The sequence below is a fragment of the Solea senegalensis genome, linkage group LG9 (assembly GCF_019176455.1).
Source record: "Solea senegalensis isolate Sse05_10M linkage group LG9, IFAPA_SoseM_1, whole genome shotgun sequence".
In the NCBI taxonomy this organism is placed as follows: domain Eukaryota; kingdom Metazoa; phylum Chordata; class Actinopteri; order Pleuronectiformes; family Soleidae; genus Solea; species Solea senegalensis.
The window spans coordinates 20798310-20812357 of NC_058029.1; the positions used below are offsets into that span (position 1 = coordinate 20798310).

At 39.7% G+C, this 14048-nt stretch overlaps 2 protein-coding genes across 4 annotated transcripts; one reads left to right on the plus strand and one right to left on the minus strand.

The window, feature by feature from the left end:
• Window positions 1–942: 942 nt before the first annotated feature.
• Window positions 943–8167, plus strand: si:ch211-149k23.9 (germ cell-specific gene 1-like protein). 3 transcript variants are annotated; one of them, XM_044034070.1, is made up of 8 exons: window positions 943–1725; window positions 2313–2361; window positions 2527–3626; window positions 5707–5889; window positions 6336–6383; window positions 6544–6696; window positions 7310–7421; window positions 7526–8167. In XM_044034070.1, the coding sequence occupies exons 3-8, from the start codon at window positions 3431–3433 to the stop codon at window positions 7896–7898; spliced, it is 1065 nt and encodes a 354-aa protein (XP_043890005.1). In that variant the 5' UTR covers window positions 943–1725; window positions 2313–2361; window positions 2527–3430; the 3' UTR covers window positions 7899–8167. The 3 variants fall into 3 exon arrangements, with proteins under 3 accessions (XP_043890005.1, XP_043890006.1, XP_043890007.1); XM_044034071.1 differs by having other exon boundaries at window positions 943–1689; XM_044034072.1 differs by lacking the exons at window positions 943–1725; window positions 2313–2361 and having other exon boundaries at window positions 3568–3626; window positions 5681–5889.
• rcvrn2 (recoverin 2) lies at window positions 8121–13800 on the minus strand. The gene is made up of 4 exons (XM_044034090.1): window positions 12863–13800; window positions 12213–12766; window positions 9985–10096; window positions 8121–9500 (listed from the first exon to the last, which is right to left on the minus strand). The coding sequence occupies exons 2-4, from the start codon at window positions 12588–12590 to the stop codon at window positions 9412–9414; spliced, it is 579 nt and encodes a 192-aa protein (XP_043890025.1). The 5' UTR covers window positions 12591–12766; window positions 12863–13800; the 3' UTR covers window positions 8121–9411.
• Between the last annotated feature and the right edge of the window lie 248 nt (window positions 13801–14048).

Here is a 14048-nt window from a genome sequence, read left to right on the forward strand (position 1 = left end):
AGGAGTCTTATTTGATGTAAGTTGTACATACTTTAATCTTAAAACATGATTGTGAGCTTATTTTTTTTACTTGAAATGATAGTTGCTGAATCATATGTTAGACACAGTAGGTTATGATGATTTATATTCCTCATTATGAAATCCACTGAAAACGTATTCACTGTAGTTTTCAGTGGATTCACTGGAAGTTAATTCTTTAATACCTTATCAACATTGTTTGTAACCTGAAGTATTTAAACTGCAGAGTCGTGCTATGAGAATTTAGTTTGTTGGGCAAATGTAATAAACCATGTTTCCACATAGTCATCCATATTTAAAGAATGAATGAATTGATTCCAGACTAAACTTAAACATATTGATCTTCTCTTTACATTTACATTCAAACTATCCAAGAATGCTCATCAGACATTATTATTATTTTATTGTTATTTTCTTTCATAGGATACATACATTAACTACTAATGAATGTGGACCCTGTCAGGCCTTACCTGAGAAGATATATAGAATATGTAACCACAGCATTTGAACTGTGAACTTTACCATGTGGCTATAACAAAATATTAGAAAGGGCTCCAGCCTTTGGTAGTGAATGATTGGTCATGTGGTGCTTTAACCAGCAGAGGGGGCAATTATTTGTGACAGAAGCAGAAGTCATGGTCCACTGATCAAGGTCCAGAATTCACAGTGGACATTTGATCATCCCTCTGCTCTCATTAGAGGACACATCTGGTCTAATTAAGTATTCTAGGCATTACTAATTCAGACAGTTCTCATCTGAAAATCAAGTCATTTTGTAACTACACATCAACTCCTGGGACTGTTATTATATGATATTTAATTTGATGTGTTTGTGTGTTTGTCTTTCAGTGTTTTGGCAGTGATGGAAAGCTGGTCCTACATTACTGTAAATCTCAAGCCTGGGGTTAAACGCCTTTTTATATGACAATATTTTCTTACCTTTGCTTCATTTTTTTTTCCCTGTCAGCGTTTATGTACATACATATTGTAAATAAATTATTCTAACAGTGTAAACCTCGCCACTTTTATTTTGGCTGTCACATTTGGCACAGTTTATTTGTGGGTACGGGATGTAGCTTTGCACAGAGCAGGTACTGATTAGAGGGAAAGCACGAGCAGCGGTGCTTATATGACGTGCCGGCTCACCGTTTCATCCACTCTCTCTGTAAGATAATTAGATATGAACTAAAAAACAAAGTTGTATGTTGTTAACATAAAAGTTTTGGGCATTACCTCAAAAAGGGGCAGATGTGAGAATGTGAGGGGGCACTACAATATCACATGGACTTAGAGGGATTACACGATTCAGGATGGGTTTGTGACATAAATTCCCAAGAAAGACAGAAAGGACAGTAGAGTGGTGAGGAGACAAACACTGAGTTGCTCCATCAGTCTTTGTTTCATCTCCATCCTACCGCTGGCCACGAGGATTAAAGACAAATGTGGCCAAAGAGGAACGGGTCAGAGATGCTCTTCCTGGAGGAGGAAAACTGGTGACACACAGAGAGAAAAGATGATGAGGCTAGTGACACGGAGAATCTGTTCAAGATGGAGCAACTAAAATCTAGTACTTAAGGAGCTTTTTGATTAAGGGCTTTTGACTGAGGCAGAGATAACAGAGGATTGAAGGCTCAGAGGACTGCAAGAAGTGCAAGGTTTTTCTTTCCCGCGGTAGGTCTTTGACCTGGACTATTACAGCAGTATTTGGTAGGTTCTTGTCACTCATTATTTTAATGTAAACAGCTAAAAATCAGGCAACTATAAGACTTAAACAACTGCTTTGATCACTCATCTTACAGGGAATAATTTGCTACGAACGGTTACCATTTCCATACGTGATGAATGCATAAGACGGTTAGAGATTTTATAAGGAGATTTATAAACTTGTATAATAAACAGCTTAAATATGTCCATAATTTGAAAAAACTAGATGGAAACAAACCCTGATAATATTATGTTTATGTTGGGATTCAGTTCTAGATGAAAAATGAAATTTTCATAGTTGAATTGCTTGCTGTTGCTAGAATCTTGTCAGTACTAGTCCACACTTAATTGTAAAAATAATGGGTCAATAATAAGTTATCTTTCTGGCTGTGTAACCCAGAGTGAAGAATAATGTTTTTATTTAATTTTTACATGACAGGTAAATGTCCATGTGCTTTTACTGTACCTACAAAAAGAAACTAGAAGCAACTCTGTAACTATTAAGTTGTTGCAGTTAAAACCTGGAGTGTTACAGCATCAGCAATTGTTTTTTTTACAAATTGTACACATGTATTTCCCTGTGTTTCCAGGACTGTGGGCTGACATGTGCATGAGCGACTGAGGGATACAACTGACATGGTCAGAGTGCACTTCACACCAAATACACCTCACACAAACAGATTAAAGTAGATTATCAGGGATTAGTTGCAAAAATTTCATTTAGATCGGTGGTTTATCCATAATTTCATCAAAAAAAGTAATCTTTTGCTTTTGCCTCTACCCTCTGTCTTGTCTTCTACTTAGGGTCCAGCCGTGGAGTTGACAATGAGAAGCAGGGTCAGGCCTGAGTGTGAAGCAGGGAGCCAGTAGCCAGAGACACAGAGCAGCACATATTCTTTTATAACACCATAATAACAAGTGTAAAACTAATAAGACCTTGGTCACAATCATGGCTCTTAAAAATTCTAGAAATACTCAGCAAAAGTAAATGGCTTTTGTCTTTGCTCCATTTGACGGTTACATTTGACTTGTTTCAGGATGTCCTCGACCTCTTCTTCACATACACCGTTTTTAATGATAAGGCGTGGTATTTATAAATGATGTCATGCTTTTTCAGTAGTAGTCCGGCTGGTTAAATATTTACCCACACAAGGGTCTGCAAGTGTTGAGGTCATTGTAGTCATCGTGGGTTAGTGAAATGATAATGGCCACATCATTTGTCCCAGAGATCAATAGCAGGATGTCACATCAAAGCTGTTTGTGCAGCATACTGTTACATCCTCACATCCGTCATGTCTTTCCTACTGTGAACTACTGACTATCTAAATCCTCTGATGCTCATTTTTTATTGTTCCATCTGTCCTCTCCCACGTGTATCAACTTAAGAGCATCTTATCCTGCTCACCACCCTCCCGCTCTCTTCGTTCCTCGTTGTGACTTCACAGCATCTTTTTGTTTGTGATCTTCTCTCCGTGCTGTTACATCACATTTATCTGTGCTTTCCATTTAAAACAAGCCCAAAGCATCTGTCCTTCCTTCCCCCCTTGGCTCAATCCGTGACTCTATTTACGCTGTCTGTCCTGTTTGTCTTATTTCCACGTGCACTCTCCTCCACCTTCTGCTCTCTCTGCCTCGCTTTCTGTTTTTTCTCTCCCTCCTCTGACTCTCTCTAACTATCCCCCCGCCTCCCCCCGTCTCTCGCGTGGCCATGCTGGAGCAAATGTCCCGTCGCTCCCGCTCCCTGCTCTCTTTGACCTTGACCACTCTGGCTCTGGCCCTCTCCATCCTGGCTCTCTGCACCTCCTACTGGTGTGAGGGCATCCACAAGGTGGTCAAGCCTCTCTGTCTGTCCCCTGTCAAAATGAAGAACTGTGGTCAGAACAACAGCGAGCCTTACACCACAGGTACTGATGCTGTGTATCACACTGTCACCTCATCGTTATTTATTTTAAATATACTAAAATTGAGATAGTTGTTTTTGCCTTTAGATGCAAATGCATGCACACACATTCTGCACAATAATGCTAGTAAAACCTTTCTTTCTATTGCGCTTTTCAAAACAAGTTCCAAAGCACTTGGCAATGCAATTAAGGGAAGACAATAAGCAGCAATAAAAATTAATAAAACAATCAGTTTAAACATTATAGTCAATAATAAGCAAATCCAAAATGGTGAGTTTTTAAAAGTTACTTAAAAGATGACAGTACATTTACTTTGCTGATCTCTACCAGGTCAAAACAGGCACGGTCACCTTTAGTTTTAATTATTTGCATTCTCAGCAATACCACAATGTAAAAGTACTCCATTACATTTAAAGTAGTTAAGATGAATCAGCATAGAGGACTGAAATCATGTGTTTGCAAAGTTACCAGTATGTATGCACCTGTATACTGTACTACAGTAACTGTTGAATAAATGATGTACCATATTTAACCTTGGAATTAAAAGTATTCAATTAAAATGGAAACACTAAATGGAGTTAGTTATGTCCCCACTGAACGTTCCGAACATTAAGCTTTGAGTTGACGTAAAAAGGTAAAGAAGACAAAGCCCAGTTTCTCTAACTGTCACAGAAGAATAAATGAATACAGCGACTGTGTACTGGATGAAAAGTATTCGTATGATGAGTGGGGAAGATTCCTGGTGACTAATCCCCAAACTCTGTTGCAACATGTTCACAGATGTTAAACAAGTTGTTATTGTCAGTGTTCAGTGTTCACGGATATTCAAAAAGCTTCAGGCAACACAACTGTAATTTAATTTGTATCGTTTATGTATATCTGATAATAAGTTACCGTTACCATGAGGTGACATAACAAACAGGTTCAGAGATTCAGTTCAGCCACTTTCATTTTTGAATGCTGTCATGTGGCTGATCAGTGGAAGTACTTAGTTGAGTTGTCTGCAGTACTGAATAGTAGTTCATACAATGTATCCATGCATGTACAAAGTGTGCATACAGTGTTGCATATTTTCTTACATTTTCAATTGCATTTTTGATTTGTTTTTTGTTTATTTTATTTTTATTGTTGGTCTTTGAAAATACTGCTTTAATGGACTGTGACTCTTGAACCTGAGGTCTTTCATTCTTGTCAATTTAGTATTTGACCTAAACTAGACCGAAAAGTAATCTTACTAGATAAACTAACAAGCTTCTCCCCAAACTGATGATTGTCCTCACCTTTTGATGCTTTTTAATCTCTTTTTGTCCAAATCTCAGTGTGACCATGGATTTAATTATGGCTTAGTATTAATCTGTGGGGTGTGAGGGTGGCTCCTAAAAGTGTATTTATGGATTGAGGAGCTTTACCTGCGTCAACAGATATGTTAAATCCACACAGAGTTTACCAGCTCCTGCTCCATAAAGACATAGACTTTATAGACTGGCATACCTATTTGCACAAACAGATCTACAGTTGATTTCAAAGCGGCATGTGGTTGTAAAACACCAAGGCATGTTATGTTTAAGGCCAGGGTGTGATTAGGAGATTGGACTATTTTGTCTCCCCTCTCATTAGAGTATACTTTTGTCTTGATCTACAGCTTCATCAACACGTTCCTGCATAGAAACTGTGTATCCATCATTGCGTTGCCCTTCGTTTGCAATAGGAAAACACTCCACAAACCTTTTAAACTCTTTGTGAACTAGAAGTGCAATTATGGTTTGGTGTTTTTGTATCTGCTTGTCTGCACATGCTTGTATCTCTGTGTAATTTTTCTCAGAATGCGTCAGTTGCTAGTGCTGGTATCTCAGAGCAGGAACATCCCGTTTGCTTTGTGTTTGCAAGTCTGGATAGGTTCATAGAATTTAGTGTGAGTCTGTTTGCTGTATGTCTTAAGAGTTAGAGCTGCAGGTCTTTGGTCATTTGGTCAATGCATTCTGAGTTGTACCTGAGACAATTACTCCTTTATCCATAACTGTTATAAAGAAGTGCAAAATATAAAATGTTCTCCTCAGTGTCATCCTCTCGTGTGGTCACGCAGAGAGTCCCACTCAGAACCCCTTCAACCGCACACTGTCTCCAGCCAGGAGAGATGAACTGGCCAAGATCAGACAGAGGCAAATGGCCAACGCAGTGCACTACATCTGGGAGACGGGCGAGGACAAGTTTGCTTTCAGATACTTCCACACTGGCTTCTGGGAAAGCTGTGAGAAACACAACGATGGTGAGTCCACACAGCATTCATGTTCACCTGAAGCTGGTTACAGTATTAGTACAGTAACCTTTGAGGGATATTTATGTCTTTATCAGTGATTTGTAATGGTGAGACTGGAGCTCGTTATGAACGGAGGACTCTCCTTCACCTCTACTCTTCTCAAGCGTTTTAGGAAACTACGGTGGCCTTCACATAACAAAAAGGATGTCCTTTTTCATCATTTGTATAGTTCAACCCTCTGCTTCTAACATGAAACACAGGCTCACACACACAACCCTTGCAAAATCCAAACTAGTTTTATATTTAAGTGATTATACAGTTATGCAAACATGCTTATGGGCATCACAGTACATTCAATTTCTGCCAACAAACCCTACGAAATGTTAAACCTTTAAGTTTTAGCCAACAGCTATTGTTTGCATCTTAATATTTATATTTGTAAATGTTCTTGACAGGAGAGATATGTCGCAGCTTTATAGAGTTAACCCCCGGGGACACACAAGGTGAGCTGTGTATCACTGTAAGATATTTTTTCAACTGCAGTATATACATTTCTTTGAAATATTGTAATTAAATCCATAGTTCTCTTATTCTTTTTTTTTTTTTTTTAAAGCCGTCTAAATGTAGTGCATATGTGTGTAAATGTGTTTGCACATGTTGCAGGTGTGCTCTGGCTGTCAGTGATTTCGGAGTTCACGTACATCGGCCTGCTGGGAATGGGCTTCTTACTGATGTGGCTGGAGGTTTTGTGCTGTCGTAAAGAGATCCACTCACTAAAAATCAATGCCTTTGCAGCGATCTGTATTGTGCTATCAGGTGAGCCAGTGTATATCTCTCTCTTTTTTAGTGTTTTATGAAATCATATTCAGCACCTCCTTCATATACACTGCCGAAAAAGGAAAAAGTCACATTTTGTTGCACTGCATTTCGCCTGAAACACAGTCAGTGTGGTATTGTTTCAATTAGCTGATGCAGTTGCCAGATCTTGTATTTATGATGGACTTGGATCACTGTGTTGAGTCAGCACATTCTAAAGATTCTCAATGGGGTTAAAGTCTGGGCTGTTGTGGCCAATCCATGTGTGGAAATAATGACTCATGCTTCCTGAACCACTCCTTCACCACTTGAGCCCTATTGATCCTTGGCATTGTCGTCTTGAAATACGCCTGGTCATTCTGAATATTTAGGTAGTCCGCTGACCTCAAGTGAAGCAGTCCTAGATTATAAATCTACCTTCAAAGGCTTAAACACTAAGCCAGATATGTGACTATGAATATGTAAATCTTTTGACCAGGCAGTGTATAAAATGCACAATAATCCTATATCTCTGACCTCATCTACAATTGAACTTGTTATTTACTCATCCTGGACTTTGGTAACAGTTTTCTTTTTTTCCTGTTTGTGTTGGTTTCTCCTTCTTCAAATGGAGGTCTTCTTGGTATGGTTGCCCACATGATGTTCACCACGGTGTTTCAGATGACAGTCATTGTGGGCCCCAAAGACTGGAGGCCTCAGTCCTGGGATTACGGCTGGTCATTTGCGTAGGTGTCTGTCCTTTACTGAAAGCACAGCAGCCTGTGTAATTCAAAATAGTGTGTCTGTATTGTCTCTGCTAACTTTTACTACATCTCCTGTGTTCCTATAGTCTTGCCTGGGTGTCCTTCAGTTGCTGCATGGGCGCAGCTGTGGTCACACTCAACTCCTACACAAAGACTATCATCGAGCTGCGTCGCAGACAGAGGCTACGACTGGAAGAAGCGAGAACCGCCAGTCACGCCCCAGCCTATGACAAGGTCGTTCCAGGGGGCGGGATCTACTCTGTCAGTGGCCTGCTACAGTGTCCAGAAGGCATGATCGATGTGGCGTGGGCCCGGAATGGCAGCATGGTTGGAATGGGAAATGGCGATGTGCCAACGCTGGTGTTGGTTGGAGGCTGCGGGACAGAGGGCTGTGAAGACTGTGAAAGAGAGATGGATGAGATGGACGAGGTCGTGGACCGAGTTGATTCCCCTTGTTAGGGAAATGGTTGAATTTGAACTGAAAAAAGAAAGACACCTTTTCTTTCACTTTGACTTTCAGCGAGCTTGGAAAATAGGACAATGAAATCAAAATTAAGAGGACATTGTAACAGTGATGAGAACCCAGAATTTCTGGGTATTTCTCCGTGCCTCATGATAGGAAAGAATATTTGTCTCCATATGTACATGTTTTATTGTAAAACATCAAGATGACATGTCATGTCGTGTGATATCAGTTTTATTATATAAACATAATGGATGTTTCTTTACACAACAGCACAGCCTATCTTTAAAATATGCAAATACACTTTTCATTTATTTCATTTATAGTGTCAGAGTCAACATATCTTCTCACTCTATGACAGTCATTTGACAAATTCTGATGTAGTGCATGAATACCAGAAGTTGGTGACATATGCAGCGTCTCTACAGATGCACAGACGAACCCGTTAGACAGACATATAGAGATAGAAAGATTACAGAGATTGTGAAGAGTCTGCTCTCTGATGTTGAACAGAAGATTATGTGAAAAGCAGTAATCCCGAGTTGGATGGAAGAAGGAGGAGGAACAGAGTGAAGGGAGATGGAAAGCATGTGAAGGGATGGAGAGGGAGAGGAGTGGGGGTTGTGTCGGGGTCAGCGTGAAAGTTGGAAAGAAACACAGACCAAACTGCAGACACGCAATGTCACATGTTTATCTTTACATTATGTAGGAAACAATTCCTTTAGTTGGAACAAAAATTGAACCACGTTTACCTTAAATAACTGTTAGCTATACATACGGGATGAGCCTAGATTTATTGTCTGGGATAAAGACAACTGAAAAATTAAGACATAAAGTGCAATGTATGTCAACCAGCAGTGCTGAATGACAACATATTACACAATATGTTTCTAGGTCAAAGATGAATTGATTCTTCTCTGATCACACACGTATGAGCAAACCTTTGATTTAATGTGAAGTGTACAGAACACTACACCTTCTAACAAGACATTTCAAATAATGTATAAAAACCCTTAATACGCTACAATCTGGTATAATACCTTTGTAATTATCATTAACTCAGAGCCTGTTCATGTTTTAAAACACTATGCCATTGTTTACCTCTATTAATCTCTATTTAATATACACCAGTCACAACATTAAAACCACCAGTGACTGAATTTAATGTTGTGGCTGATCCATGTTTTGTTTTTGTTTTATTTACTTAATCAAATCATAAAGAAATGGAAAACCTACAAAATAGGTTTCACATCACATCGTTGATGGTTCAGAATTAACTTGATATTCAACGATGACATTAATTCAAGAAATTTCACATAAATGAAAATGACTGAGATATTGGTTGCAACCAACACTGCAGAAACAAGTATTTACACAATGGAGTTAAGTGGATTAAAGAGGGGAGAAGAGAAAGTGTGTGAGGCCGGTTTTTTTAAGGGAGAGAAAGGTTTTAAAATAATGTAAAGAGCTTATCAGGAGAAATAAGAAGAGGGGTGAGTGGGGCTGACTTCAGTGTTTGAGCGGTTCATAGTGGATGAGACGCATTGCGTTCTCATTTTCAATCACGCCTTTGATGAACTCTCCCTCTGCCAGTCGCTCTGTCAGGGGGAAAAAAGGGACAAAAAGATGTTACAGCAGGAAGTAAACAAGACCTAAACAAGGAAGGACTGTCGGGTAAACGAGGATAAACAACAAATCTGTATCTCAGCTTAGAAAGCTGGTCTTATCTTCTGTGTGGGTGCTCACGTGTGACTGTGGCATGCGATGCAGTGGAGTCACTTAAGGTTTCATGGTGCATGGTTTGGTACGCACATAATAAATCTTGCATTACACAAGTGATGCTCTGACTGTTGATGTGCCCTCAGGTGGATTTATTACTTGTATTATTGTTAAGCCAAACAGCAGATTGTAAAATGTAATCTTCGCTACAGGACGTGGGAACAGCTGCTGAGGAAAGGTAGTAGGAGCTTACTCTAATAAGTGCATCGTGGTAAGCACCACGACGGCCTGTCGTGAACTGCAGGGGCATAAAATGTATGTGTGATATGTAATGTTGCTGTTGTTGCACGCCGTGTCCCTTACCCTTGTCTTTCTTCCCAAAGAAAGCCCACAGCTTGTTGGCTCTCTTCTCGGGCGTGTTCTCATCCTCTGGTAGCTTGCTCTGCTCTTCCTTGGGGATCAGCTTAAATATAGCCTGAGAGGAGGTTGGGCATGAGATTGGTGATATTGCTGCATCATTTCTGTCACATCAAATAATATATATGAAGACCTTATGAAACACATGTGAGCAAGCCAGGATGCACACAGCCTTCAGAACAGGGGAGTGAGCTCAGACTTGTGTGTGGTTTTCTCTCATGTTAAATTCAAATTTAGATTAAAAAAACAACCTTCAAGCCAGTATATTCTGTTCCCCTTGCATATTCACTGTGTATTCTAGTATACATCTACTATATCCATTGTTTATGGCAATACTATAAGCCCACAGCAGAAACACTCAGGCCTGTGTGTCATTGTTATAGACTGAAAGCGAGAGGGTTAAGCCTGCAGCAAACTGATATTAAACCCTTGCCACTGCACACGGAGGCCATTCAGACCCCTGCAGATTGTAAATGATGGTACAATTTAGGTTCCGGCCACTATGTGTGTGTCCCACTTAGAGAGGAGAACTTATCTGCTACATTTAAGGCACCTAGATTAACATGGATTAGTGCCAAGACCCGAGCCACAGGCCAAAGACCAAGATGTCATCTTTTTTTTTTCTTCTCCTCTGGACTCCCTCCATGTTGCCCCTGAGATCACGTGGTTACTATGAAACAAACCGTGAACCTGTAGTTTGAAGTGATGATGCAGCTGCTTAACATGAAGTACACTCAGTGAAGTGTAGAAACCATTCGGGCTATTTCTGCCTAACTCGCTTTTGTTTCCTCTTTTACAGCACACCACGTTCAAAACTGTATCTATATCACACTTGTGTTTGCAGATTTGCTTTTAAAATGTTATATAATTATCATTTTTTTGAAACCCCCAGCGTGACTTTAAGATGTAGCCATTTTGCGCAGTGATTGTAAACACGATACCAGTTGGCCAGAAATGAAATCCCATTACAATGCCAGCTGGATTCTTGGCTGATCTGTCTAAACCTATTACAATTCTACACAATATGAAGAGAAACCATAAACAGAAAATAAGGAACCTCACAACCTCCCATCAAGAAATAACAATAGTTTCAGAGAAAGACAGACGGTCAAAAGTGACATGGATTAAACTGATGAGACTCAGCACTGCTATGGGCGAGTAGCCTTGCCTACGAGTAGGACTGCCTATAATGTCTTAGAGCTAAACCTGTAATCACAGAGATTACAGAGAAGCTCAAATAGGCCGGATTATTGGACAGGCAATTAGGTCTGAGACCTACATACCAGCAGCTGGGATTCCAATAGTAACATATCTTAGATAAACCTTGGAGAAAGTGCACACAACAAGGAAACCCTGGCAGAACAATAATCATACAATAAACCAGAGTTTAACCAGTTACTCACTGACATAACCAATCCAGCAGGATTAAGCCGTGGAGCTTTTAAACACAGTATTAATACAAAGTTGTGTTTAATTAGGTCAGTTTGTGAAGCTGTGAGCAACTTGGCATGAACCTCTGAAAAGAACCAAATTTATCTTAAATATCTACATTTTACATATTGGGTGATTGGATGATATAGATTTATTGTTGGATTATTAATTAAGACAGTGAAAAGTAATGTTTGGTCAGTCACCAACGCTGAATTACATCTTTACACAATACGTTTTTAGGTCAAATGATTTTCCTCAGGTAGCTTTTGAGAGAGGAATGAAAATAATAAACAAGAGTCAATGTTTACATCACGATATGTCATGACAAAATGATACTTCACTTGGTAGCGACTAAGATTAAGTTCATTCAAACTTAAGTAAGCAATTTGTCATATAACAACTGGTGGAGGGTTTTCTCCACCAATTTCATTTTAAGTGTACATTGTGGTGACAAATTTGATCTAAACAATCTTATTTTTGCTTTTCATTTTTTTCAAAGTTGCTGAAGATCACTTGACCTATAGAAACAGACTGTGTACAACTGCACTTCACCCTGCATCATCTTTTTTTTTTAGTTTTTATCTGACAATAGATCTATGCTCGTCCCACACACAGAAAACTGATTTTTTTTTTATATATAGATTGTCAACCAAGTGCTTTGTGTCACATGAAAGCAACAATTGAAATCACCATCCACTGATGTGCACTGACGTGTGCGACACCACGCCATGAATCGCTCTCACCTGGCAGATCTCCGTCACTTCTGTCTTGTTGATGTATCCGTTCTTGTCCACATCAAACAGCGAGAAGGCCCACTCCAGTTTCCGGGTCGTCTTCCCAGAGGAAGTCATATGCAGTGCAATGATGTACTCCTTGAAATCCAAAGTGCCATCATCGTTGGTGTCAAAGGAGCGAAACACATGGCGTGCGTAGCTTTTGGCATCACTGTCGGGGAAGAAGCGGGCGTAGATCTGCTCAAACTCCTCTGGTGTGATGCGTCCTGTTGGGCACTGCTTCTGAAAGTTCTCGTACCACTGAGAGATCTCATTTTCAGTGAATTTGGTGGTGAGCTTCAGGTCCTCCAGGATCTCCTTTGATAATGCGCTACTGGTATTTCCCATTTTGAGTTTTGCTTTTATATTGTCTTTGTGATGTGTCAGTTCTTTCCAACTCCCTGGCAACTATATGCCACTTGAGTTCTTCAGAGGAGTTCCTCTCTCTGGGGCCACCTGACTGTCTCCTTGGTCCAAAAATGTATTATTGCACTGGTTTGATTTCTTCCTTTGTCCCCCAGTGACTGTAAAGGAACAGAAACATGACACAATTTACTCATGAAAATGACAAAGATGGTGAATACTGCTCAGTAAATAATACGGTCAGCGTGAAATCTTACCTGAGTGAGGAGATGATGGCCGGAGAATAGAATGCCAGACTTAGCAGTAAGACAGAGAGAGAGATAAGGAGGGCAGGGGGAAACTCACTCCTTCTGTGGACGACTGTTAATTCTGTTAATGCGGGATTTAACGTGGCTGAGCAGTTCACTAAAGTGACTCCCCCACATCCTCATTTCTCTTTTGGGTCTGTAATATAATATTTAGATATTTATGCCATACATATACATATTGAGATAACTATTTAGTTAGTTTTTACATACAAACGGAGTGATTGGGGCATTTTGTGATGTTTTATTCAGTGTTTTATCATTTTCTACATTAATACAATATTAATGTAGTGCAGCTGTAGGACTTTTACTCTGTCTGTGTAGTTACAAATGTGTATAATGTAACTCGTCATGAAACCTTAAACATTACTAGTAAATTGACCTACATTCTTGACATGCTCAAGAAAATAATATGAACACAACCTCAAGTGGATTTCTAACCCTAGCTTTAGGTTTTCCAGCAGTGACTGCTATTTCAGTGGTGGCTTTTCAATGGGATAAGTTGACCACTTACATCTAATTCCAGTCTACCATCTGCCCCGCTCCTTTAACTCCCTCTCCAGCCCACGTCTACCTCCAATCCCACCTATGTCCCTCACATCATCACCACGAGCTTCTCGGTGCATAATGTCCCTCACGTGTGAGCCTGGATGTTGCCTGCCTTCACCTGACCTGTCTGTCTGTCACTTGTCTGAGTTGTTTAAACATAACCAGTGTTTTTTCTTCCATGCAGATCTGAGACAAGGACGAGCTGACTGAGGCAGCTTTTAAAAATTGAGAGGGGGCAACTTTTCTTAACAATAAATGACTTAACCATGGTTTCAGACGTGCTAAATAACATTAAACTACAGTTTCAAAGCTCAATAGATATTAATTAGAAATATAAACTGGGATGGGCACTGCTATTATATTATATATACAAACAGTATATAAATATATATATATATACATATTATACATATACATATTTGCACATAAGTGTGCATGTGTGTGTTTGTGTGTTGTTGTTTGTGTATCTTTGCACGGATCAAAAGACTTACAAACCATAGGGAGTGAGGACATCTTGGGCAAAGTGAGGACATTCTGACTGGTCCTCATATCCCGCCACTGGGTTTAGTTGGGTAGGGGGTAGGGTTAG